The 25,309-nt window shown below is 35.1% G+C and overlaps 4 protein-coding genes across 11 annotated transcripts; all 4 read right to left on the reverse strand.

Annotated features, from left to right (window-relative positions):
* Nucleotides 1-368: 368 nt before the first annotated feature.
* Nucleotides 369-5,891, reverse strand: LOC130741331 (transcription factor TFIIIB component B''-like). 2 transcript variants are annotated; one of them, XM_057594186.1, is made up of 14 exons: nt 5,641-5,891; nt 5,006-5,110; nt 4,591-4,920; nt 4,235-4,449; nt 4,056-4,122; nt 3,581-3,981; nt 3,298-3,471; nt 2,801-3,194; nt 2,614-2,708; nt 2,465-2,508; nt 1,536-1,722; nt 1,238-1,382; nt 933-1,036; nt 369-689 (listed from the first exon to the last, which is right to left on the reverse strand). In XM_057594186.1, the coding sequence occupies exons 2-14, from the start codon at nt 5,049-5,051 to the stop codon at nt 519-521; spliced, it is 2,373 nt and encodes a 790-aa protein (XP_057450169.1). In that variant the 5' UTR covers nt 5,052-5,110; nt 5,641-5,891; the 3' UTR covers nt 369-518. The 2 variants fall into 2 exon arrangements, with proteins under 2 accessions (XP_057450169.1, XP_057450170.1); XM_057594187.1 differs by lacking the exon at nt 5,641-5,891 and having other exon boundaries at nt 5,006-5,228.
* Nucleotides 5,892-6,790: 899 nt separating this feature from the next.
* LOC130741332 (poly(ADP-ribose) glycohydrolase 1-like) lies at nt 6,791-12,699 on the reverse strand. Of its 3 annotated transcripts, none has more exons than XM_057594191.1 (11): nt 12,562-12,699; nt 11,100-11,297; nt 10,458-10,561; nt 10,026-10,230; nt 9,812-9,916; nt 9,467-9,585; nt 8,913-9,056; nt 8,086-8,179; nt 7,704-7,901; nt 7,431-7,493; nt 6,791-7,144 (listed from the first exon to the last, which is right to left on the reverse strand). In XM_057594191.1, exons 1-11 carry the CDS (start codon nt 12,646-12,648, stop codon nt 6,977-6,979), a joined length of 1,485 nt encoding a protein of 494 aa, XP_057450174.1. In that variant the 5' UTR covers nt 12,649-12,699; the 3' UTR covers nt 6,791-6,976. The 3 variants fall into 3 exon arrangements, with proteins under 3 accessions (XP_057450174.1, XP_057450173.1, XP_057450172.1); XM_057594190.1 differs by lacking the exon at nt 12,562-12,699 and adding an exon at nt 11,419-12,554 and having other exon boundaries at nt 8,931-9,056; XM_057594189.1 differs by lacking the exon at nt 12,562-12,699 and adding an exon at nt 11,419-12,553.
* A 94-nt stretch (nt 12,700-12,793) lies between these two features.
* On the reverse strand, nt 12,794-15,126 carry LOC130741333 (small RNA-binding protein 11, chloroplastic-like). Of its 5 annotated transcripts, none has more exons than XM_057594192.1 (6): nt 14,972-15,126; nt 14,529-14,652; nt 14,196-14,361; nt 13,328-13,396; nt 13,142-13,248; nt 12,794-13,031 (listed from the first exon to the last, which is right to left on the reverse strand). In XM_057594192.1, exons 2-6 carry the CDS (start codon nt 14,583-14,585, stop codon nt 12,945-12,947), a joined length of 486 nt encoding a protein of 161 aa, XP_057450175.1. In that variant the 5' UTR covers nt 14,586-14,652; nt 14,972-15,126; the 3' UTR covers nt 12,794-12,944. The 5 variants fall into 5 exon arrangements, with proteins under 5 accessions (XP_057450175.1, XP_057450176.1, XP_057450177.1 ...); XM_057594193.1 differs by having other exon boundaries at nt 14,529-14,617; nt 14,972-15,090; XM_057594194.1 differs by lacking the exon at nt 14,972-15,126 and having other exon boundaries at nt 14,196-14,428.
* A 2,375-nt stretch (nt 15,127-17,501) lies between these two features.
* On the reverse strand, nt 17,502-21,535 carry LOC130741334 (4-coumarate--CoA ligase 2). Its single transcript, XM_057594197.1, has 6 exons — nt 20,204-21,535; nt 18,864-19,062; nt 18,554-18,699; nt 18,377-18,444; nt 18,049-18,151; nt 17,502-17,907 (listed from the first exon to the last, which is right to left on the reverse strand). Exons 1-6 carry the CDS (start codon nt 21,308-21,310, stop codon nt 17,785-17,787), a joined length of 1,746 nt encoding a protein of 581 aa, XP_057450180.1. The 5' UTR covers nt 21,311-21,535; the 3' UTR covers nt 17,502-17,784.
* Between the last annotated feature and the right edge of the window lie 3,774 nt (nt 21,536-25,309).

The raw sequence follows: 25,309 nt of genomic DNA on the forward strand, positions 1-25,309 counted from the left end.
GTCATTTTTTTTAAATAATGTAAAAAAAAAAAAAAAACCATTTATGAATATTTTGAATGTTATAAATATGAAATAAAAAACCTATTATTTATTTTTAAAAAAATAGTCTTAATTCAAAAAATGATGAAAAACACCACCTTTGTGGAATGAAATACATTCTCATTTTCCTTAAATTTTATGGAATGAAAATAATGAAACTAATTTTTTTTTATCATTTTTAAAGGGCAATTTGCCAACTCATAAAGAGATAACAACTATCCATTTAATTACCAGGGTGCTATTTGAATAGCTTTTCATGGATCATATTCTTTGTAACTACCAAGATTGGAAAAAAATCATATCATGAGTAACCAAGATTGGAAAAAAAATAGGAAATAAATGCCCAGGACCTTGATTATAAAAATCAAAAGAAGTGATCTCGTGAATAATCAGTAATAAAAAGAATTTCACGTTACAACAATCACATTTCACATTAAAAAAATTAAAACACAATGGGACCATAATACTACTAGTAATCATCAAAATTCACTTGTATAAGACCATATTTGAGAGTAATCCTCATCATCATCATCATTATCAGGTTGTTCTGGATCATGAATTGCTGCAGAATCTTCCTGATCTTTAACATTGGTGTCCTGCTTAGTTGTTTCAACATCGTCAGTGTCCTTCTCAGTTGTTGCAACCTCCTCCTGCATGCATAAAATGAGTTTTGAAAGCCAATTAGGGGATAATATACTATTCAGACTTCAGAAAGCTACTAATATGTGGATTTAATCATTTTCTATTGAAAAAAATAGGAGAGAACAAATAATCAAGGCAATTTATCTTGGTGATCTGATAATTATGGCATTTATAAGAAAATTAGCATGAACTATGTACACCAAAAGAAAGGAGGCATCAGAAGATAAACTAAATGGGCAGAAAATGCATACATTAGTTTCAGGTGTTAGGTCCTCAACATCTTCATTGGCGTCTTGTTCAGCCTTGTCAGAAGCTTGTTGCAACCGCTCAATCACCTTTTTAAAATGAGACAGATCTAGCAGAGGAAAAGAATAGATATTCAGTAATCATAAGAGTATATGTGAAGAACAGTAAACCATTAAAAACTTATTTTTAGCCATGATAAAGTAAAGAATAAGTCATCAAAAGAAATGAATCTTGAGGATCATTTCTGGACTCTGCTTAAAGAGTAAACACTGTCTGAGAACAATACAGAATGGTAAATAAAGAGTTCAACCTTTTGAACGACTATTCACAGCATCGGATAACTGTAAAGGATGCTGCCGCTCTTCCTTCTTGTACTTCAACTTAATTTGATGACGTGTTCGATCAGGGAAAAGCTGTTGAATCATAGAAAAATCTGTGCCAAACTCCCTAACAGCCTGTGTTTAAAAAAAAATTAGTTAATTTACTAAATAAGATTGCTCCTTCTCTCATTCCCATTCCCCAAATCACAAATGATATAATTGGTAGGTATGCAGCTGTGTTTAAGAGAAATAATAACATCATAAATCTTGTGAGAATTATGCAGATACCTCATAAAACAGTTCAGTGTCTTGTTTTGACCATTTTCCCCTAGGTGCCTTGTCCATGAAGGACTGGTAATTAATTAAAGCGGTAGTGTCTGTAACATTTTCAGTGTCTTGATTATCATTTGGGTTTTCTGAGCCAAAGAACCCCTCTTCGTAATTGGCACCGGCTTCATAAAAAGGATCTCCACCACTGCACACAAATATTTTGCAAACTAAAATCTATTTACTGCACCACATAGAACTTCGAAGTGACAGTGACAATAGCTAGTGGATAATATGGAGCGCATTTTATATATATATAATGTTTCCCTATACATTTCTGTTCTCAAAATACTGAGAGGAAGTAGTGATCCAAAAGCATGAGTGCCTTGACGAACACCAAAAATACAAGGACCTTCAATTTGTATCCCTAAATTGCACTGACTACATCTCATTGTGGACGCAGGGAAAAGCACCACTATCAAATCTATAGCCCTCTTCCTGCCTCAGCCCTCAACCCAACTTAGGCCAGCAAAAGTGAAAACAATGCACTTTATTGACAGCATTACATCCATTCCATTCAGTTACAGACCATTTTGATAATTTGATGGAGGAAAGTAATTGAATCGTTAAAAGAGAGAAGAATAACTTAAGCCATATGATGGTTATGTCCAAGTACATGCACTTGTCTCCAGGGAAAGAAAAGAGAAGGAATAAAAAGCATTTCCTTTATCAAATAAGTTTATATACATTGTCAGATATAACTTAATTCAATAGTATAAGATTGTAAAAAAATACAAAGAATTGTAGTAAATAAGATGTTTACAGCAGTTAATTTTCCAAATTAATTGATTTTGCAGTGTACTTATTCTACTTTCATATTAGACAAGGATTAACAGGACCAGAAAATTAAATAAAATCTAGATATGCAATGTTACTAAAGTTGAGTGTACCTTTGATTGGTGGAAGATGTTTTTGAAGTTGTTGGGTCCTTTTTCTACATAGAGAAACGAACAGAATAGTTGGTGAAAACTTAAGCCATCATGCAATACTAACAATTGTTGGGCATTGTAATACAGGGATTAAAATTGAGAATACACACCGCCAACCGCTCCTTATATTCTGCAAGTATAATAATATCCTTTATAGGCATATTTCGAGGATCCCATTCATCTTCAGGAGTTTTCAGCAGATCCTCTATAAAAGGAAAACACTTATAACAATCATACAAGATAAAATAAACAAAACAAAAAAAAAGTTAAAAACACAAATAGTCTTAGCAAGTTTACCACATCGTTTTCTTCGTAGGGTGGAATGAGAGAACTTTTTCAGAGATTTTTTAGTAGTATTTTCTAAATCATCATTAGACTTCTTACGCTTTTGAGACGTTTTTTCATTTTTAGCCACAGATTTCTTCTTTGAACTGGTTGATGTTGTTTTCTTCTTGGATGAATAATCTAGTTCGTCTTCATCATCATTTTCTTCTAGTTCATCTATATTATAATTATACAGAGGGTCAATGTCACCATCATCATCAACATCCTTATTCAATGAGCTGTTAGCAGGTTCTCGAGCTGCACTTTTTCTCAGCTGCCTTGCGGTTTTACCCCCTTTGTCCTCCTCGCCAGCAGTAGATCTTCTGTGCTTCCTCAGGGAACTATCCTTCTTTCTTCCATTGGCAACCTGAGAAACATAGTAAATGAAATAAAAGAAATCATCAACAATAAGATTCATAAAAAGAAAAATGAAAATAAATACACGATAAATCATAATAACCGATATATACTTCTTTTTCTACAGTAACATCTTTATGCAAAACATCAGCCAACGTGGGACAATCTGCAGCATTTGTCAATTCTTCATTCACTGGAATTTCAGAAGTTGGATCTGTGGCAGAATCTATTGATTGATAATCAAAGACGCCACCATTTGAGCAGGCAGTATTCAAGTCCACAACTTCCTGACAAAAATAATAACCATGATCAATTTTATATCAAAAAAATGATCAATTAATTATTTGGCATATTTTACAGGAAACTATCATATTTTTGAAATCACACAAATTTCACCTCTGTTTCCAACCTTCTAATGTTAGTGTGAGTATCATCCTCCTCGAAGACTGCAGCTTCATTTAAGGTTAATGGATCTTGGGTGGTAAGATTATCAGGAGCTGGTTTTCCAAAACTAGAAGCCGAATCTCTAGTTCCATCATGAGCTGTAACCTCCGAAGGCATAGCATTCAGGGAATCTGGTTGGGAAGGAGTAACTGATGCCATGTTTCTTTTGTCTTCAGAGAATGTATTTTGCCCACAAATGCCATCACCACTAAACTGAAAAGATTGAACTTCATTTGTGCAAGAAACATGCAACTGAGTAGACTTTTCCATCATATCACTAGATGATGCAGAAGCGATAGCCGGTGCAATGCTTACTCTAGGTCGTGGCTTAATCTTGGGTTGAAACTTACGAGCTACAGTAAAACAAACACAGGTTTACCTTTTCAGTTATATGAAGCACATTTAGGATAGCAGGGATATTACTAACCATTCCTAGTGCCAGGATCAGGGAGGGCGTCGCTGAAAGGATTCCATTCCGATTCCCCAGACACTGCCTGAAAACAAAATTTGCTCCATAAGTTTATTACATCCATCTGAAGCAGTAGAACTACATGGAAAAAAACAACGAAAATTCAAATTTGAATGAATATTGCTCTCAAATGTTACAGCATTATTCTCCAAAGCACTCTTGAAGTTTGCATCTGGGATAACTGGCACTGAATTATCAATATGTTCCAAATTTTTGTTGCTATCAGGAATTGAACCTTCCCCACTTTTAGGTGGCTCTTCCATCCTACTGATGGATGAGTTAGTTGTAGATTGAGCAGCCACAGTATTTTCATTTTCTACAGCATTAGCAGGGTGGATTGGTTGTTTTGCCCCTAAACCAAATAATAAATACCAAATGGATCAGACTAACTTCAATCCAAGTGAAGTCTTATGCCTTGTGACACGTGAACAAGTTCAACCTGAAGCAAAGAGACTTCACAGACACAAACAATGTGAAAGCATAACTAACTTACCATTATTGAGATTGGTCTCAGGAATAGAGTTAGTGACTAAACCCGCCTCAAGGCCTTCAGATGCTGATTTTGTGGCATCCTCCAAATTTGAAAGTTCTTCCTGTGGTCGATGATTGGACCTGATAGAATCTTCAGCTGATGTACTTAAAGTTGAAGCAACAGCATCATGACATTCATTCAAAATTCCTCCTGATTTTGTGCTTGTGGCTGATGAAGCAACAGGCACGTTCTCTCCATCTTTAGATGAGGTCGCGTGTTCTGATGCAGATATTTCCTTTTGAGGAAGCTGTTTCAGTTTGGCCTTTGGCATAAACTTGCTACCTCGACGAGCTACAAAAGAATAAAATATAACCACATGACACGAACATGATAAAAATAAGAAGCTTTCCCAGTATCTTTTGAGTGTAGCACTTACCACGTGGAGCAGGAGCTCCGGATAGAATATCATCAAAAGCATCCATGGGGTAATTAATGAGGTTGACTATACTAGCTAAAGCTGGAAAACCATACAAGAATTATCCTGAAAAACAGCAGATTGTAAGTAGCAGATCAGGCACACCTATCAAACAGAACTTAAATATCAACGCAACTAAGTCAAAAAATGTATGGTTTTGAACAAAATTGCAGCCACCCCACCATCCTTGCCAGAGAGCTTAGACTAGAATATCAATTCGCCATTTCATAGCAGACGCGGTTAAGCTCGGAAATAATATATTAATATGACTAATTATTTAAATAACAACAAAGTCAATCTCCACTGAGTGGAATCAAGTATGTATAGTGCATGAATCAAATGACATTATAGTGAATGAACTGTGACAGTTGATAATCATATCAAAGTAACTCAAATTTTATAAATATTTGTGAACAAACATTTAATATTATAAAAATCACAAGTTGAAACAATTGAACTCAAAATGTGATAATGTAATTCCTTCACCTATAACTCTTGTACATTCCTAACATCAAATTCCTATTCCAAGTTCCATAACAATGAAGTTTCATCCATCCCATATGATAAATAAGAAGAAGAATAATGACATCATGTACCTGTAGTATACTGATAACAACCATAAAGACGATCACCAGGACTAAGAAGGAGACGTTGTGGTCAGAGACAAAGACGTCGTTGTTGCTCTCCTCCTGCAGCCTGCAGGCACGGTGGGCTCGGAGCGGACTGGGCGAGGTAGCGAGCTCGTGCAGGCGACGTGAACCAGTTGCGACGGCGATGAAGCGGTTGCGACGTCACGTAAGCAGAGAGAGAGACAAGATTTTAAGCCGTGAGGAGACCTAATCTGTCAGTCTTCTAAAACGCATCCTTTCCGTGGTTTTTTTTTAAATGGTCGAACCGGGTTCGACCAAGCACGAGTTTTTAAATACCGCTTAAAAGGATCTAATACTCTAAATTGACATAGATGTTATGCTCAAGTGAATCAAGCATGCATAGTCCTAAAAAGTGAATCCTAATTCTCCCAAAAACTATAAATAGAGGTACACTCAGCCCATGCTTGAACCAAATAAACTAATAAAAAATAAATAAAAACCTAATGATTTTTTTGTTAGATTTAGCGCACTCATCTAATGCAACACTTCTTATCACTTCGTTATTTTACCCCTGTGCGCCTCGCATCAACTTTAGTAATAGGAGATTTAAGCCTAAGCCTAACACTTAGAAGATTTTCAAGTGTATCCGACTCTAGATCTCAAAGAATTGTCTCACTCATTATCACTTCCCTACGTAAACGAGAAGCTCTTATATGGTAACCGAATAACAAGAAAACACGCACTTTAAAACTAATACTAGTTACTTTTTAAATAGTTATCATATATGCTTAAATGGTTATTTCGGAAAATACATTATTAATTTTTTTCAATTTTGTGATCAATATTTTGATTTATTTTAATTTATTCAATCAGTGAATAATAACGATAATTACTTTTTGAAAAATCAATAATATTACCTTTCGAAATATAGAGTCATTGTCTAACTAATCAATCCGCAAAACCAAATTAATATATTTACAAATTATCGCTAAATTATTCGTTCAAAAAAAATATCGCTAAATTAGTTATGTATCTTTCTTTCCTCTTGTGACAAAAAAAATTGTATCAATTATCAATTAAAGTAATTAAAAAATGTATATTTTCTAAAAATATCTTGTAAAAGATACTTAAAAAGTACAAGATCTGACGAAGGGAATTGGCAATCTAGTTATAATTATATGCAAGAATGATAAAACTCTGTGGTCCCTAAATCACACTATGCATGGTATGTACAGTTTTGAAATTAATAATTTTTTCACAGCTCTTTTTTTTTTAATGTGATTCACAAATTTTCTTCAAAGAGAAGAAACCTAGACAAAGGTCAAAGACAATCAACAATAGATTAAGGTATATTTGAAAAGTCCATCCCAGCATCATCATACATTGATGGCAGGACCCATTGCAGGAACCCAACATTAGTTCCTCCTTTTGATCTATTCATTGAGTACTCAGTTAGCATGTTCCATAGGTCTCCAACTGTCCATCTGTGTGACAAAATCCAATGAGCAACCTGCCACAACATCAACCAAACTCTCCAGTAAGAATTTTTCACAGCAATAAAAGTCCAAGTTGAGTGATAATATTCCTGGTATTTGGCTAAATGAAGATAATTGATTCACAGATGTTATTACCACTAATTAGTGAAATGAGTTAGGAAGGAGGTAATGCAGATAATAGTGATATTCAGTAGTAAACCAAAGTAAGTAGAAAATAAAAAAAATATCAGATTGGATAGTACAGTAATGCTCAATGTTAAATGAAAAATAAGAAAATTAATAATGAGATTTTCAAGTTACCTTGTCGATGTTATGCAATGCCTCCAAGCGGAATGTGTAGTATGCTATGAAAGGTCTAAGAGCCTGTAGGGAATGAACCAAGACAAAATTTAAGGTCTTCAATTAACCATGCACGCATTGATGGGTAAACATAAACACTTCTAACTAATTTATTCAGATAACTACACAATGATGACTGCCACATATTCATGTATGTATGGTAAACATAAACACTTGTAACTCATTCAGATATCTTTACAATGACAACTGCCCTATATTCATGTATTCATGTACCTGAGAAGCTGCAAGCCACTGAATTATTGTCTTCACTTCAGGATCTCCTCCAAAAGCACCACATCCCCAGTTTCCAGTTGCAACCCCAATATTGTTGCACTGTTCCATCCTGTGATAATCATTTTGAGAATCTCTGATTTCGTGATTTGAACATTTTCCTTCACTTGTTTCCATAGGTGTTGAGGTGGCAGTGTCAAACTGACAAGTAGCAAAGGATGTTCAAAAGAGATAAATGAGCAAAGATAAATGCAGATGGCAGAAATAGTTAGACAATTAAGTAATCCTAATTGAGAGAGAGAGAGAGAGAGGTTCATATTGAAACGCTGTAGCTCAACCTAATATCCAGTTTCACTGTTTATAGAAAGACATGACAAAAACCAACCAGTGTAGATGGGCATCCTTTCTCTTGCAATATTTTCTGATACAGTTGGTGTTTAGATCCGTACAGAAAACCACAGAATGCCTTATTGATCTCACTGCAGTAATGAACAAGCTAAGGTCAGAGTATGTTATTATAATTACTTATGAGCAAAAAAAGGTACAAATCTATGGATTACTTTTCCTTCCATTCAGAGAAATTAGATGGTTGCTTGCTTATTTTAGGAAAGATTACATACAATGCATGCCCTAAAAAGTATTTCCAATTTAGGAACAATTGGTGACTCAAATAACTAATTAAGTCCATTCGTGGTTACTCGACCCCTCCTCCCTCCCTAGCCCTCGCGCATTCCAGGAGCTTTATAGCACCATGTTTGCCCTTTAGTGGTTACTAATTAACCACTTAGAACATCAGTAAATAGTTAAATGGTCAATTGTTATTAAACTGGAAATATTTTTCCTATAACATCTTTTGTGTAACTTTCTTAATTTATAGGTATAAAACAGACCAAACACAAAGAAAAGCTTGTTTTAATGAAAGAAGAAATATTAGTTGAAAAGAAAAGTGAAGCATGGCTACTACTGTGGCTGCCATTATAGCTACACATTGCAGTAAATCAGGCACATTTCTGTAGAGGATTTAGAAAAAGAAACTAAAAGCAACTCCAAAACGGTTTCCAATTTGCAGGAAATGCATGCATGCTAAACACACCTTATGAAAAATTACAAATTTTAAAGGGAAAAACATCAAAATGTATTTTAGATTATACCACAATAGTAGCCACTACGCATCCTAAAAAGCAGTAACCACATAAATCAAGATTAACAAACCGGAGGAGAAACTCTGGCCTGTATTGTCTCATCCCTGGGCTACATAATGCATCAATTGCAACAATCCTGGTTTTACGTCTTCCAAGGGTGTCTACATCTCGTTCATCCACATAACTACCAGAAAATCGAAATGATGATGCATACCTAAAGAAATCAGGGCACAATCATCAATAGGTTACAAAGGAAGGGAGCAAGCAATTACAATAAGCATAAACAGCTGAAAAAAAATATAATGTGAAATCACATCAGATGCATATTTCTAAATTTAGTTCACCCCATTACATGCAATTATGCATACTGAAAAGAAAACAAATAAAAGGAAAATATCCATTTTTTTCTAATCTTGGGAAGATACATTATTTTGTATTAAAAAGCAGTTGTAGCCAGGTGCACAACCAGGAAAGAATGAGAAGAAAATAGACACGCAACCTAATTTATTCAAATTACTGCAAAGTATAGGCCAAACACAGGCAAGACAGGAGAAAATTCACCATGCTAAGCATTAATAATATTCATTATTAATTGAAATTTTAGATCCGCTGAGCAATGCTAACCCTGTATAACTTGAGAACCTTTCAACACCAACAATCTCTATAGCCTCATTATCCGCCATGGATGGCAAGAAGAGCATGCCGACAATCAACTCTGGACTGATCATGAAGCGGATTTCCTCCTATATATCAGATAATTACAAGCAAATTTAATGAACATCTTGGCTGAGATTTCAAGTGCTAAAAAATATCTCAGCCTACAGAATCTACAAAAGGACCAAAGGTGCTTATACAAAATGAACAACAAACTCCATGCATATGCCTATAAAACACATCAGGAACTATGGTATGGAGAAGCACTACCACAATTTCCAAAAGGTCATAGACAGAAATAAAAACATACTGCACCTGTACACAGCCCCTGCGGAGAGCACCACCACCTAGATATTCATTTGCAAAATCCACTTCAACAGCTTCACTCAACTGATCTTCTATAAGTCCTGAACTGTGAACCTATTAAAATCACAAAGCATCACCCATCATAAACCAAATGGATTATTAAAAATAAAACTAAAAGAAATTAGTTTTGTGAAAAGTCGAAAAACAAATTCATTTTAGTTACCTCAAATCTGCATAATGGTATAATAGAAGTGCTCCAAACGTCAGCATTTGGGTAAGAAATGTGAATATAATCATCTTCCAACGGAAGTACTTTTCGCTCGAATGAAACAACACCCTGAGGCATATTAGAAGTTATCCTTTGAAAATAGTGAATGATGCATTGAATCTTACTTTCCTGCTTTTGACTGTAATAATCATACAAACTCCTGAAAATGCAGAAGCATAACTGATCTTTTGGATTTCAAGAAACTTTGCAATGACATGAAAGAAGACATTAAGTAAACCTTCAATGTTTGACCCAGAACAATGTCAATTCTATCTCTCTCTCTTAACTCTCACACACAAACAAGCATCTTGACCCCACTAAGAGAAATAAGATGATAAGTGAATAAGAATACTTGGAGATCAAAAAATATAGCTTAAGATTTCTTACCCAAACAATTCATCAAAGTTAATCGACTGAAGATGTTTCCCATATCTCTCATTGACCGGGAACAGACAAAAAAATGAGCACACAAGAAGAGCGGCAATCAACTCCTGAAAAGCAAGAAATTGATAATGTTAATTATGACCATCATCACAAAGCAAGTCACACACATGTATAACACAACGGGAGCGGAAGCAATTTTATTTAAATCCATTTTATAATAACGGAGGTGGTGACACCATAACAGTAACAGTCAAGTTGTATTATTTTGAGCACCTATACAGCAATTTTGATATTTTCTGCAGTAAAAAACACAGAGTGCAAGAGGTTAAAGAATTTTATTTTATTTTCAATTTCAAGTAGCTATATAAACCATCTTCCACCATCAAAAGACCAATCCAGATTCTTAGTTACCCCTGCGATACAGTCAGTCCAGATACACCTCATTTTTCTCTCTTTCTTTCTTCCTATGGCATCATATTGTATATCAAATCTATCACTTATTTCTCTTCTTTTCCTTTCTCTCTAATTTAATTTGAGTGTAGCACAAAACATTTTCCTTTTTATAAGTAAAAGACAATAACAGGAAAACACAATACTACAAAACAATAAGAAAACAGAAAAGCTGCAAGAATAACAAGCAGAAACCTGGCTAAGGAACACTATCCCCGGTTCCTGCGAATCGAGCAAGCGAAGACCGGTTCTGACTAAACCCCCCTCTTCATCTAAAACCCTGTCAGCATTTTGATAGTGTGCTTCCAACAAAGAGGGCAACCTGAGAAGCAAAATCCCCAATGCTGGAACCACCTCTTGAAACCACTTTCTAGATTCCTCTCTAGACATCAGCTGAAACACACACGCAACAATTTGCAAATTGAAATCAATTGAATCATGGATTCACTACCAATTGATACAATGAATGAATGCATGCCAGTGACTCAGTGAGTGTATTGAAAGGGTGAATTACATCGTCGAAGAAGAGGGCGTATCCGTCAGCAGCGGAAGGGGATAGAGGTTCGGAAGAGAGGGAAAGGGAGGTTCTGAGGTCGGAAATGGCGCGGAACAGTTGGTGGCCGGAGTTGACCCGGTCGAGTTGCTTGAGTGATTCGACGACTTGGGATGGCCAGAACAATGAGGAAGAACGCATCACGAGGGGTAGATATGGAAGAATCGATCTCAAGTCTTGTCTGTTTTCCATTCTCTCGAAGCAGTGAAGTGAGAACTCAAGAAACAAGTTACAGTGCAAATGTTACTTTGACACTTCTCTGAAATCATCACCTTCTTCAAACCGATTAATTCAAAAATCTTCTTCAATAAATCAAAAATTAAAAAAACCAGTTTTTTCTATTTTGAAACATTTTAAAAAATACATTTAGTAAATTAAAATCATATAAGCTTAGATGAACATATATACTCTCATGTTTTTTCATTTTAATTAAATTTAAAATTTACTTTTTGACATAACAAACAACCATAGCCATTAGATGATAATGTACAAATGAGTTTTTCGCTGAGAGTGTGTGAATATACATTAAATTGTTGATTTCATATGAAGTGTTAACATTGACAACATAAAAATATGATCAATTAAATTTAAATTGCATTTAAACATAAAAAATATCAAAAAAGCCACTTATTTATAGGAACACTATATTTGGCCGAATAGGTGAAAACATCCGTAAAAAATAATATGTGGCACTTGGAAATTAATCGACGACTTTTGAAAAAGCAAAGGTTTTTCTTTTTCTTTATTTTATCAAAGGTGATTAGATTAAACCTAAGAAATGAACCAAACAACACTTGTATCAGATAAATGAAAACTTCATAAGAGCAATGTCACAATTCATCACATATTAATTCCTACAACACAATTCGTCTCTTATTAAACACTACATCACATAGAGTTAAGGGTGATTGCAGGTGAATGTTCAGGGTTCGAACCCTGAGAAAGAAGGATATTTTATATGAATTTACCAATAGCTTGATTGCTAGAGGAGACCATATTTGTTGCAAGCAAATATTCAGCAAAGGCAGTTCTAGATACTCTTCCAATGCTGGGACTAACTAGAATATATCAATCTCTCCCATCTTTTTGCTTGAAATTCTTTACCTTAAAATTAGTGCATCTAAGAGACTTGCAGTGTTTTTGTTTGATGTTCAGCTGTCTTGTCGTGTGAAACTGCATGGAACTTTGCATGGAAAACCAAAATGCATTTTAAGACATACGATTTATACACTAAGGAAAATTAAGAATCAAGCAAATAATTATAACGATAAGATGACACACTTCTTCCTAGAACTGATTCTAGCTTCAAAATCAACTATAAAAGGGTTTCCAAACATGCAAAAAATCACATGCTAGTTAAATCTATCTATTCATTAGTGGATCTAAATATTGTACTTTGAAAACAAGATGAAAATATCAACTAGAAGCACTTGGAAACAAGGTGCAGTCTTCCCTTGCGTATCTGACTGTTTACACACTATTGAGCATCAACTATCAGTTGCCCCCTCTGAAATAGATTTCTTATGCTTGTCAGGTGGTTCCATGTCTACGTACAGAACACGTCCATGTAATATCTGGAAAAAAAGTGTTGATTCATTTTCTGAATTCTGGTACATAATTAAGGCTATGTTTGGATTCATAATGAAGGTGAACAAAAAGAAAACTGGAGTTAGAAGATTCTGACTTTTCTATTCATGCCAATCTGTGCCTTCTGAGCATCTTCCTCCTTAGCAAAAGTCACATACCCAAAACCTTTGGATCTAGTTTTAGCTCTATTCAAGACTATATCAGCTGGGGAAGTGAAAAGGTAGATGTCTGAGAATTTTAACCTGAAAGATTTTAGTCTTGTAATGACAACAGAGGCACAAACCTTTCAGGACTTTGCCGTATTGAGAAAAAGCTTCAGCTAATTTATCCTCTGTAGTAGAAAATGCTAAACCTGCATCAAGATTGTAAGGTCAAAGTAACAGTTACAAGTTTTAGAGCAAATGAAAATCAGATTACTAAACAACATTAAGGCATTAGTTTTGAGTTTTCAGTGTTATACAGCAAGAAAAAACCCAGAAAAAGAACCCATTTGTAGAGAAAATGTCAGGGCAAAAGAAAATAGTTGAATTGCACAAAAATAAACATTTTTCACAATTTCAAGTAATTTAAGATTTGGATCGCAAATAACTTGCACTACATTAGCTGTTCTTACATCAGGCTACATGATAATTAGAAGAAAGTATTCCGATTTCCAATAACTAAAATTCATGATAGGAAACAGTAAATGACCGTATGAAAACCAACTGGCAAACCTCATAATCATAACCCGTTAAATACCTAAAGAACCTTCAAAATGATTCTAGAGTCCGTTATTTCATCTAATCAAGGAAGTGCCCTTTTGAATCTATGTAAATGCCATTATTTTCTTTTTTGAAATCCGAATTTGCTTCCCTTTTATTCAGACATACACATGGCTTACATATGGATTCCAGTAGAGCCAGATCCTCTAAAGTAACATAACCACTAGATAGAGATTTAAGTAGTTCAATTTCATATTTTGAAGGGTTTTCTTATAGTATAAGCTAGCAAGAGCTTTATGATCACATGCCATATAAAGAGGTTGAACAAACAATGTTCAATTAAGTCATGGGTTTCTTTTATTCATATGTCAAAACAAATTTGAAGGCAATAAATAATTAAAATCCGACAACAAAGAGAAGCATGAGATAGCAGCAAAAAAAAAGTGTTACCCTTAACAAAAATCTTAGAAGTCATTGTTCGGAGGAAGGGAAGTTGAGAAGGTGAAGCATGCTGCAATTTTGAGAGAGACATTAAGGATCCACAAATTTCTCGCACAGCAGCCATGTGATGTAAAATGTTGGAGATGAAGAAGAGAAGATAACTGCTCTCAACTAACTGTCAAACAAACACAATTTTTCATGGGCCAAGACCAAGAGCCCTCGAGGCGTAATTGGGCTGCGCACTGGAACCTCTTGAGAAATGTCAATCAATTGCTAAAATTAAGGTGCTACTATGAACTTCAAGTTAGAAATGGATGATAGAAATCAGGAGGTAGAAGCTACCCTAGAGGGCGGTGCAGTCACGAAATATTGCTCTTCTTCCGTTGTCGCAGGCACCATTCTCTTCCTCCCACTTCGCTCATTTCTTCAAGCTAACAATGACAAAGGCCATTAATACTTGCTATTACTGCAAATTAAACAAGAGTTTCAGAATTTCTTCATCTATATTTTAAAGATCACAAGTACAGAAATGAAGAAGATAACAAATACATGCATTTGCAAACTCTCATATTCTCATCTGAATTGGAAAGGGTCAACTCAACAAATTTCAGAGTAATATGAAAATTCTGTTTTCCTAAAGAACAATCCAAAACCCACACAGAAATGATAAGCAAAGCAAGTATTGAAACGATGATGAAGGAAACAAACGAACAGAAAAAACGCTGCAATTCACAGAGAAGATTGAGCAAACACGGGATTGGGATTGGGATTGGGATTTGGCATACCAGAATTACTTCTCTCTGCTCGCGAATGGAATGTCCTCACTCGGAGTCGGATCAGAGTACCCAATTGAATCTCGAATCACGCCTCAAGTTTTTTTTTGTTTTTGTTTTGTTGAACGTACCTCAAATTAACCCTTTTGCTATGTTTTATTCTATAAATAAATTAGTGTCTTTAACAGTCTTCATTTTAGTGTGGGGTGAGCATATGAAACAAGTATGTGTAGGAGAGACGTATTCACTTAATGTAATCTTAGAACTTTGAAAATTAGTTTTATGGTTGTCGGTTGTCGGATATCTTAGAAAAAATATATATATTTAATTATAACAATAATTGCATAAATGCGTAGACATTTTTAACTATCTATAATAATTCAACTTTTGTTATTATTATTAGATTTTTTTTAACGAAACACCATACTGATATTAAACCAGGAAAGAAGCCAAAATGCCAGCGACTGCAAGAGAATCAACCTCCGGAGGAACCTCTTCAATCAACACTAAATCGATGCATGATGAGGAGGTATTGCTGGCAAAACAGTCTGCAACTGAATTGCTAGGACGGCGAACAAAAATAACATAAAAGAAATCAAAACGACGAACAAACGAGAGACTATCGTGAATAATAGTAGATAAGTAATTACTCCAATCCAAGAGGTTTCTTCCACATGTGGAAGAGCACCGAAGAGCTAGAGACAATCTATCTCAAAACAAACTCACATATATCCCATATGTACAATATATGTTCGTTCATATAATTTACATGTTTCAATAATGAAAAATTTATGAGTATTAATTTACTTACAAATTCTCATGACTGTAAATTAGACATGTAATTCATATCACTATCACATAAAATGTGTGTTCCTTTATTATATATAGTTATCTAATTCAAAGAGGGTTATGTTTATATTTTATTTACTTTTAAAAAAAGTTTAAATTTTATTTTATGTCTATTACTTTCAATATTTTAAAGATGAACAATTTCAAAGTAAACATCGTAAAAATCTTTCCAAAAATATCTTAAATTTCTTTAAATAAAAAAAAAATATTTTTGTTTTATATTATTTTACTTGATCAGACAAAATGAACCCTTGAAGACGAAAGAAATTAGTCTTTGAATAAATATCTTCATAATCAAAGGGTAGAGCAAATCAAACCTAAATCAAGTGAAACAATGTTGAACAATGTTGAACAAGTGGGTGTACTTTGTCTTTTTCATTATCCAATTAAGAGTCCTTCTTGCTCTGGCCATGAAAAAAGTAATGGGTCTCCAACAACTACCACTCATGTCTGTAACGCGTGTACCCTTAACAAAAATCTTGGAAGTCATTGTTCTGAGGAAGGGAAGTTGAGAAGGTGAAGCATGTTGCAATTTTGAGAGAGAGATAAAGGATCCACAAATTTCTCGCACAGCAGCCATGTGATGTAAAATGTTGGAGATGAAGAAAAGAAGATAATTGCTCTCAACTAATTGTCAAACAAACACAATTTTTCATGGGCCAAGACAGAGAGCCCTCGAGGCGTGATTGGGCTGCACAGTGGGTAACCCTCTTTGCTTTGCTTTGGCAGAAGGCTGAGATTCCCTCACCACCGTCATGAAATATTGTTCTTCCTCCGTCGTCGCGGCCACCGTTCTCTTCCTCCTTTTTTTTTGGTCAACGTTCTCTTCCTCCTTCAGTTCTCATCAACAAGCTAACAAGTTCATGGGCTAAGACTGTGAGCCCAAAGCCTTATTGGCTACATAGCTGCTTATAACCCACTTTAGAAGTCCCAATCCCTAGAAAGCTTGGCCCAATGTTTGTGATAGAATCAAAAACTTTTTTTTTTGACACAAAATACCAACAAAAAATATTGTAATGTTTGGAATAATATATTGAAACTTTAATTTATTTTTAATAATTTTATGAAAACCAAAAAAGCAAGTTAATTAAAATATATGGATCTCTTATTTTGTCTAGAGAAACCAAATAACCAAATTGGCTTATGAGCGGCTATTATCCTTTTTACAAAATGCTCCAATCAACATAACTCATTCGGCTTTGCCGGAGTTGTAGACTGTTCGGCTATCGAGAAAGCTCATCCCATGGCTTTAGCAACATCGATAAGAGTCAAATTAGCAGTTCTGATAATATGGAGAGAAGATGAAGGCTTTCGTAGGTCCCAAACAAACAACAACATAAGCTAAAGTTGAAACAACTAACGTAGCTGATGGAAACAAGAGGGATAACAGAATCTCATCAACTCTTAGTAGTGAGACTTTTGTTGCTCGCATGATGATTGAATTATCTTAAACACAATTTGTCTTTTTTTTAATGCATTTTATTGGTTCTTACATTCATTATTTTAATCATCTTAACATTTAAAAAAGCGGTTGTTTAAACCTCTAGATCTCTTTCAAAAAAAAACCTCTAGGTCAAAAATCTGATCTTTAAATGTCGTTTTCTTAAGGAGACACATTTGACTTTCAGTACATTCGGCTCAGAATTGCGAGAGCAATTTGATAAAAAAAAATAATTAAAATTGAAGATTGTCATTGGGGAGTAGAATTATCATGACACACAAGGATTTGATAATAATTTAGTGATCTCAAATCACTTCACATTACAAGTCCAATGGACATAGAGAAGCTCAAGCAATTAATGGACAAAAAATTACAATGAAGGAGTATGTGCAACTACAATACAATGACTTCTCGGATTGGCTTTGTGCCGTGAAGCCTCAATACATATATTACGATGAGATCTAGAATATAAATAAATAAATGATGAAGATTTATTGCCACAAAGAGAGCAAAAAAAAATGTGGGCTTCTAGCCTCTATGGCTTCTGATTTCCATTTTCTAGCTTTGCTCTGAGGTCTTTCCTCAATATCTTTCCTGATGGAGACTTGGGAATTGCATGAACAAAGTAAACCTTGTGCAGTCTTTTATAAAACACCACCTGCTCACACAAAAAGTCCACATGTCAGTCAAAGTCTTTTTATATTTTTATTCTAGCCAAATTATATGGAAGCTAGAATATGAATTTTTTCATTACCAAATCACATAATTAAACTATTGTCACAATGCATATGTGACATACCTGTTTGGATATGAACTCCTTTACAGCCTCTTCAGTTAGATCAAACCCATTTGATCTCACAACAAAGGCAACGGGAACTTCACCAGCAGCAGCATCCTTTTGTCTGTTAAAAGTCCCAACGATGAATTATTAGTCATGTAATTACAATTTATATCAGTAGCTCATTATATAGCATGTTTAGTTTCACGATAAAATACTCTAAAATCACTTATGGTCAGAAACTACAAGTCTTAGCTTCTGAGTAAGTGCTCCTAGGATCATATGCAAATCGTGAAATCAAACATGCTATAAATTAACCATCAAAATTGAAGTTGGATAAGAAGCTTACGGGACGACAGCTGCATCTGCAATTGAGGGATGGCTTACGAGAAGGCCTTCGAGTTCAGCTGGGGGCACCTGCCACAACACAAGAATTAGGAGGATTAGTGATTGCCATATTTTTTCTCTCCAAAAGTTTATTAGGAAAAATTTAAATGTCTATAATTTGATCATAAAGAATGCATACTTGGAAGCCTTTGAATTTGATGAGTTCCTTCACCCTGTCAACTATGAAAATCTCATCATCATCATCAATGTAACCAACATCACCGGTGTGAAGCCAACCTTCCGCATCAATTGTTGTGGCTGTGGCCTTCTCATCGTTCAAATATCCTAAAACATTTAAATGTTTATAATGTCAACATAAGATTTTACATAAAAATTTGATCTGTTGAAGAATTTAATAGAATGTAGCTAGGTAGCATTTTTATCATGGATATTAAGATGTATCATATATGCAAGCATTGCATACATATCAATGTATCTATAATATGTACCTTTCATGATCTGTTGGCCTCGGATGCAAATTTCACCGGGTTGATTATAGCCAAGAGAACAACCAGTTTCAGGGTCAAGAACCTTGAGCTCAGCATTTCTCACAACAGTACCACATGAACCTGACTTTGTGGGGAACGGTTGCTTTGCAAATCCTAAGGACATGGACAGAACCGGCCCTGCCTCCGTCATTCCGTATCCCTGAAAATTCACACATGATCCAAGTTTAAAAAATTGATCCTCAATGGATAAATAATAAGAATATTAAAAGGAAAACAAATAAATAGCACATGTTCATGTTCATAAACCTTGCTTAGTGGTATCAATTTGGTTCATTTTTAACTTTGCATTTATGATTTGCTTAAAAGCTGATACAAGCAAAGTCAAATAGAATTTTTAAAATCAATATTAACCTATGATTTGTATAAAAGAAAAGGTTTAATATGAAAATCCTTTTTTTTTTTTTTGAAAACTTTGACTGGTATTAGCTTGTGTGTTAGGTGGCATTGCAGCACTCGCCTAGTCAACCAACCCAGCTACAACGAAAATTATCATCATGTTGTCAAGTTTGACCCCGAACATGTCAGCCAAAGTTGAGCCAGGTCAAGTTGTAAGAAAATGGGAATGAAAAAATAAGAATGAAATACAAAAGGAAAAACTTAAATCCTCCTATCCCTATCATTGATCTACTTTTTATATATATTGTTTTTCATCATTTTTTCTTTAAAATTTATTTTTCTTTTACCCATTTTTTGTGGTCCATGCAAACCCACAGAGTTTAATTAGATCAACCACAAAAGGAAAGAGCCAGGGCGTCATCAATGCAATGAAAAGATTGCCCTCATTGAATTAATTTAGCCTCATGTCTAGTTGCATGGCAAAGTTGGACCACTTTTCTTCTTTGTTCATATTTTTTTACCTGAAAGTTATTTTCTTTTTTCATTTTTACTATAAAAAAATTAAACCACTAATCGTATTTAGGAATTCTCTAAATGACCCACACAAAGTTTAAATTTAATCATTCTAATTTTCATGGACCAATAATATTAAAATAAATTGGTTAAAAAATTTATATTTATCGCTTATCTTGAATATGATTGGTATAATACTATGATAATATTATTTTAACTGTTTTCATTGAAATGACAGAACACCCTGGTTTCAATTAATTTGGCTCCATAGTTGGTTGCATGGAAGGGGAAAGTTGATGAAAATGAAAGAAGTAGAAGCTAGAACAAAATCTTGGTGAGATATTAAATGAAATGAAAACCAATCATCAAATCATATGCAATTAATTTAGATTAATTTTACTACTAATTACTCATAAATCATAATAACTCACCTGTCCCAAAACAGCTTGAGGCACCCTGCTCCGGAGAGCTTCCTCGAGCTCCTTCCCGAGAGGCGCAGCCCCTGACAGCACCAACCTTATGGAGCTCAGGTCAAACTCCGCCACCTTCGGATTCTTCGCCAGAGCCAGCACTAGCGGCGGCACCACCATGGCCACCGACACCCTGTGCTTCTGAATCAGCTCCAGCAACGACCCTATCTCAAACTTCGGCATCAGAAGCACACCGCTCCCCGCTCTCAGCGCGCAGAGAAGAACGCTGTTCAGCGAGAAAATGTGAAACAGGGGAAGCACGCAAAGCAGAACATCCTCTGTTCCCAGAGAAAGGTTCGGATTCTCTCCATCCACTTGCTGGCCCACGCTCGTGGTAAGGCTCTTGTGAGTCAGAACCACCCCCTTCGGGAGGCCCGTCGTGCCGGAGGAGAATGGCAGCGCCACCGCGTCCTCTGGGTTGATCTCCACCTCCGGCAGATCATCCTCTTTTCCTTCCGAAATCACGGAGAAGTCCAAGCAATCCTTGGGTGGTTCGTCCACGGTGACCACCTTGAAATCCTCCCCGAGCTTCGGGTAGTCGTTACCGTTAACGTCTTCCAGTGGCCGGAGCTTGTCGACGTACATTGCCTGAGTGATGACGAGTTTCGTCTTGGAGACGGTGATTTGCTTGAAAAGCTCAGCGGTGGTGTAGAACGGGTTGGCGGTGGTGGCGACGGCGCCGATCATGGAGGCGGCGAAGAAGGAGAAGACGAATTCAGCGGAGTTTTGGAGAAGGATCATGACGACATCGCCTTTGGTGATTCCGAGCTTGGACATTCCGGCGGCGACGCGGCGGGAGAGGAGGTGAGTCTCGGCGTAGGTGTAGATTTTTCCGGTGGAGCCGAGGATGAGGCATGGACGGTCGGAGAATTGTGGAAGATTCTCGAAGCAGTAAGCGTGGAGGGGAAGGTGGTTGGAGATTGGTATGTCTGGTAATTTAGATTTGAATATGTGGGTAGTTTGGGAATTAGATGCGTTTTGTGTTGGGGTGGTGTCTGAAATATTTGACACTGATTCTGGTGCGGTTGAGGTCTGTTTGGCATCAACAGAAGGAGCAACTGACAACATGGTGTTGGAAAGTGTGTGTAATGAAATGAAATTGTATTTTACGAAAGGAAAGGAAAGCTAGTTTGTGTGTTGTGAATGAATGAATTGAATGGAGAAAGTGGGTTGTTTAGTTAGGAAATGAGGGAAGTGATGATTGTGGAATTGAAGAGGGGAAGAGTGTTGTGATGGTATTATATAAGGAAGGAAGGAAGGAAGGTAGGGAATGAGTTATGAATGGGAAGTGGTGAGAGAGAGAGAGAGAGAGAGAGAGAGAGAGTTAATATTGGCTGGCCGGTGAAGAAAAATGAAGGAAGGTGTTAGGTGAGAGTGAAGTGTTAGGAAGGATGGAGAGAGTATAGTATTATCACGTTCAAATGGAAACCAAGCGTTCTTCTCGCAGCCACTCTTACTTACCTACCTACCCACCCTCCTATCCTTTTCAATATGCCTGCTTGCCTTGCCATTTCTTTTTTTTAATATATATCCTCTCTACATGTGATGCATGTAACTTGTAAGTATGAGAGTAATTTTGTTCAACAATGATATGGTTACACCTTATTTTTTATATTTTTATTTTTATCTCTCTCATTTTATTATTTATGAATTCACATCTCATATTTTCTCTCTTTTAATTTTTCTTTTACTTCTATCTCTCTTCTCTTCCACCTCTTTCCATTTCAGACAAATGTGTAAAAGTAACATTGTTAAATTTCGTTTGATTCTCAGACTTCACATTAAATAAGGAGACTTTTTCCTACAAAGTATTTATCAAGAACTTGTTAGTTTTGCTTAATTGTTTATAAGTGGGCCAGCACTTAGCATATTTATAGGTTATTTTATTCTGGCTGCTGCTCCTGCTCCATGCATTGTCAAGGAAAAAAAGTGTAAAAATTGGACAAAAATCAACTATACTTCAATGATGTTTCATTATTGATTTCACAAATCATGTTAATTAAAAATCATTAATTTAAGGTTATAAATGTATTTTTCACTTGCTATGACTTTATTTCACTGGTTGTGCTCTCATTTTTGTAAGGTCTAATTTTCTTATTACCAGAACAACATTTTATTGGTAAAAGCATATAATTATATGTCATGATATATTAAATAATATATATCATATATTATTATAGTAAGTAATTTACTATTCAATTACAAGAAATGAGAGCCATATGAACAGCAGTCAAGAGGTTTCAAGATTTTAATCATGAGGGGCGCCGAATGTATGGTGCTCAGTCTCAGCGAGCTCAAAGTGTCTTTTTTTTCTTGTACAAGCTCAAACTCTGATTGCATATTTAGTTTTTGAAAAATGCTTGCTATATTGACCACTAAGAGATGCTGGCATGAGTGGCATCTAGAGTGAGAATGTAAGAAAAGAGTAGATACTCGATAGAAATAATAATAAATGTGACATGATGCGATAAAAAAGAAGGGGAAATAAAGATAAAATTGAGTGTTTAATTAGAGGTGTTTGTAATATTAGTTGTTGTAAGATATAATGTAATACTCTTGGGTAAATTCAAGGTATTCACCGCTAACTAGTGACTAATTACTTTATCATTGATGTTCATATCAAGCGGTAAACGGTTAGTCAAGAAAAGTACTTCATTTACATTGATAGAGAACGAACCTAAGAAATAAAGCAAGTTAGCATAAAAAAAAATATGGCCACTTTATAGAGTTTGTAGATAGAACATATGAGTATGATGATAAATTCACATTGCTTATTTGAAGACTTATTATAAGTTGATATTAATTTTAGTTTATGTTATTCATGAATTTTATTTTATTTTTAAATTTTTTTTATAGGTTTAAAATCTCAACGAATGATAGTTCATGTTGTAGGAGTTAGGGGAATCACATGTGGGGTTTGGTGGGAAGGGTCCAGAATCAATCTCTAGAGAGTGAAATTTATCTTTATGATTTACCAAATCAAGGACGGATCGAAAAGATGATAAATCAAGTGTGAACATATGGAGAGTCAAATGCACTCTTCGCTCTTATTCCACACCGTTGATTTGAAACTCTTATAGAGGCGCGTAAAATCACTCAGAGTTGTGTTACTGAATAAATAATGACCTTCATTATCAAATATGAATCTTATGTACTATGTACTCAAATAATTTCTTTATCTCTATTTCACCTATACATTATCGTTATATATCAATTAAAACGGCTCATATAGGTTTGTAACTACCATACTCTTACTTTTTTAATTGATATGAGAATAATTCATCAGTGAAACGATTAAATGAGACACAAAATTAGATGGAAATTTGTCTCCAATGTCATGGAGTACACCACCACACTTTCCATTCTGATCAAATACTGAGTATTTTAATAAATCAAACGCACCCTAAAATTTATGTGGTTAAATCCTTTATTTTCAAACAAATAATAGAAACACTAAACCCTCTATTTTTGTTTAAACAAATAAAACATCCATTAATATATTTGTCAAATAAACTAAGACGTGGTGGTCTGGTTTGAACGTTGACGTGGTGGATGCTGACAAATTAGTAAATATACTTGTCTACCCTCCACGTAAAATTTTCAACCAGCCGGGTCAACAAAATATAATTTAAGGGGTTGGTTTTGTGTTTCTCTTTTTTTATGTTAAAAAGAAAAACGAGTTAAAAAAAAACCTCCAACACATAGTTAATTGGTTCTTTGGTGTTTGAAAATTACTTATGGACATTTCCGACATACTATCATTCAACAGGAGTTTTCAACCACGCATATTTTAGCTGGAGTTAACTTAAGGTATTGTTCCTTGGTGGAAATAAGGTGAGGTCTGAGAAACTAATACTGTGAAGGTGGAGCCATACCCCAACGTGATTAAACAGTGTTTCACTCTTCGATGCTGATGAACATTACATATAGCACCTTGGTGCAAGAGAATCCTTTGGTGAATAAGTTGTCTCTGTAACTCTATGCTTACATAAACATTAACTAATATTACTAATTGATTTTTTATAGTTTTACATTGTTCGTTATGTAGAACTGTTTTATATTTTATTTTTTTAAAACAGTGAAGGCTTTAGTGTCCAGTGTCCACCAATTTTGTATTTACTTATTTATATAATACTAGTTTGTCTAGTGTTCCATTAGTGTACAGGGAGGTCCCAACTCAAGGCAAATGTCTAAACTTAAGGTCTGTAAATAGTGTTAGAGTAAAGTTTCATTCTCTTAGTTTATTGGTTTCTCTTATAGGCTCTTCCTTTGCCTCTTGGGTTGATGGGGAGTTTTAATTTTATGGCTCTATAGCACATTGATGGTGCCAATTAAGTGTGAAGATTGACCTATTGAAGAGGGCAACATATTTGATGGTTTGGAAAAGTGGATGAGGAAGCTCATCAATCAAATCGAGTTTGGGATTATGTTCGGAGGGTACATAGCCTCCCAACTCCTAAGCGATTAGCTAAGAGGACTTAAGTGTGACTAATCATTCAGGTCAAGTTTAGACTACCAAACTAGGAGGGTACACAACCCCATATGTAAGTGATTAGCTTAGAGGACTTAAAGTGTGACTCGTCATTAAAGCCGGATTTAGGGCTACCAGATTGGAGTATACATAGCCCCAATCCTAAGCGATTAGTTTAATTGCTTAGAGGACTTGAAGTGTGGCTCACAAGTTTTTCTTTTGAAATTTTACACAAGCCACTTTTGATCCATATATAAGGAGTTTACCATATTTATTGATTTTTTGATTAATAAAATTTATCTTTTTAATTTTGGCCCTAAATTATGTAATATAATGGAAATGACCCGAGAATGTTTTGTTAATTATGTTAGGACCCTAAAATTATATTTTCCTCAACCTCCTCCTCCTCCATCTTCCCCCTTCTTCGGCAAGTGGGTGGGTGTGAACAAAATGGAGAAATAGTTGTGTTATTTGAGGGTTTTTCCATTGTTCTGTTAGTTGTGTTCTTGACTTGGTGGTTTTTTTGGACTCCTCTCACAGTTTTTGTGTGCTCTCAGCTGAGTTGATGACCATCAAGCATGGTATTTTCTTAGAAC

The sequence above is a fragment of the Lotus japonicus genome, chromosome 2, assembly GCF_012489685.1.
Source record: "Lotus japonicus ecotype B-129 chromosome 2, LjGifu_v1.2".
NCBI classification, from domain to species: domain Eukaryota; kingdom Viridiplantae; phylum Streptophyta; class Magnoliopsida; order Fabales; family Fabaceae; genus Lotus; species Lotus japonicus.

Bases quoted from the DNA above. Each gene is read 5' to 3' on its own strand.
- LOC130741331 (XM_057594186.1), bottom strand. From the start codon at position 5,051: ATGGATGCTTTTGATGATATTCTATCCGGAGCTCCTGCTCCACGTG. The intron at 3,472-3,580 runs GTGAAATTTGTG...TATTTTTGTCAG, and splicing joins TTAGAAGGTTGGAAACAGAG to GAAGTTGTGGACTTGAATAC. The intron at 690-932 runs GTATGCATTTTC...TTATGCATGCAG, and splicing joins ACCTAACACCTGAAACTAAT to GAGGAGGTTGCAACAACTGA.
- LOC130741333 (XM_057594192.1), bottom strand. From the start codon at position 14,585: ATGGTGCCTGCGACAACGGAAGAAGAGCAATATTTCGTGACTGCACCG. The intron at 14,362-14,528 runs GTAGCTTCTACC...TTTGTTTGACAG, and splicing joins TGACTGCACCGCCCTCTAGG to TTAGTTGAGAGCAGTTATCT. The intron at 13,032-13,141 runs GTCAGAATCTTC...CTTTTTTTCCAG, and splicing joins AGATTGGCATGAATAGAAAA to ATATTACATGGACGTGTTCT.
- LOC130741334 (XM_057594197.1), bottom strand. From the start codon at position 21,310: ATGTTGTCAGTTGCTCCTTCTGTTGATGCCAAACAGACCTCAACCGCA. The intron at 19,063-20,203 runs GTGAGTTATTAT...GTGAATTTTCAG, and splicing joins CTCAAGCTGTTTTGGGACAG to GGATACGGAATGACGGAGGC. The intron at 18,445-18,553 runs GTATGCATTCTT...GTGTTGTGGCAG, and splicing joins TCAAATTCAAAGGCTTCCAA to GTGCCCCCAGCTGAACTCGA.
- LOC130741332 (XM_057594189.1), bottom strand. From the start codon at position 11,649: ATGGAAAACAGACAAGACTTGAGATCGATTCTTCCATATCTACCCCTC. The intron at 9,586-9,811 runs GTGCAGTATGTT...TCTGATATATAG, and splicing joins TCCGCAGGGGCTGTGTACAG to GAGGAAATCCGCTTCATGAT. The intron at 8,180-8,912 runs GTTTGTTAATCT...TCATTACTGCAG, and splicing joins AGGCCAGAGTTTCTCCTCCG to TGAGATCAATAAGGCATTCT.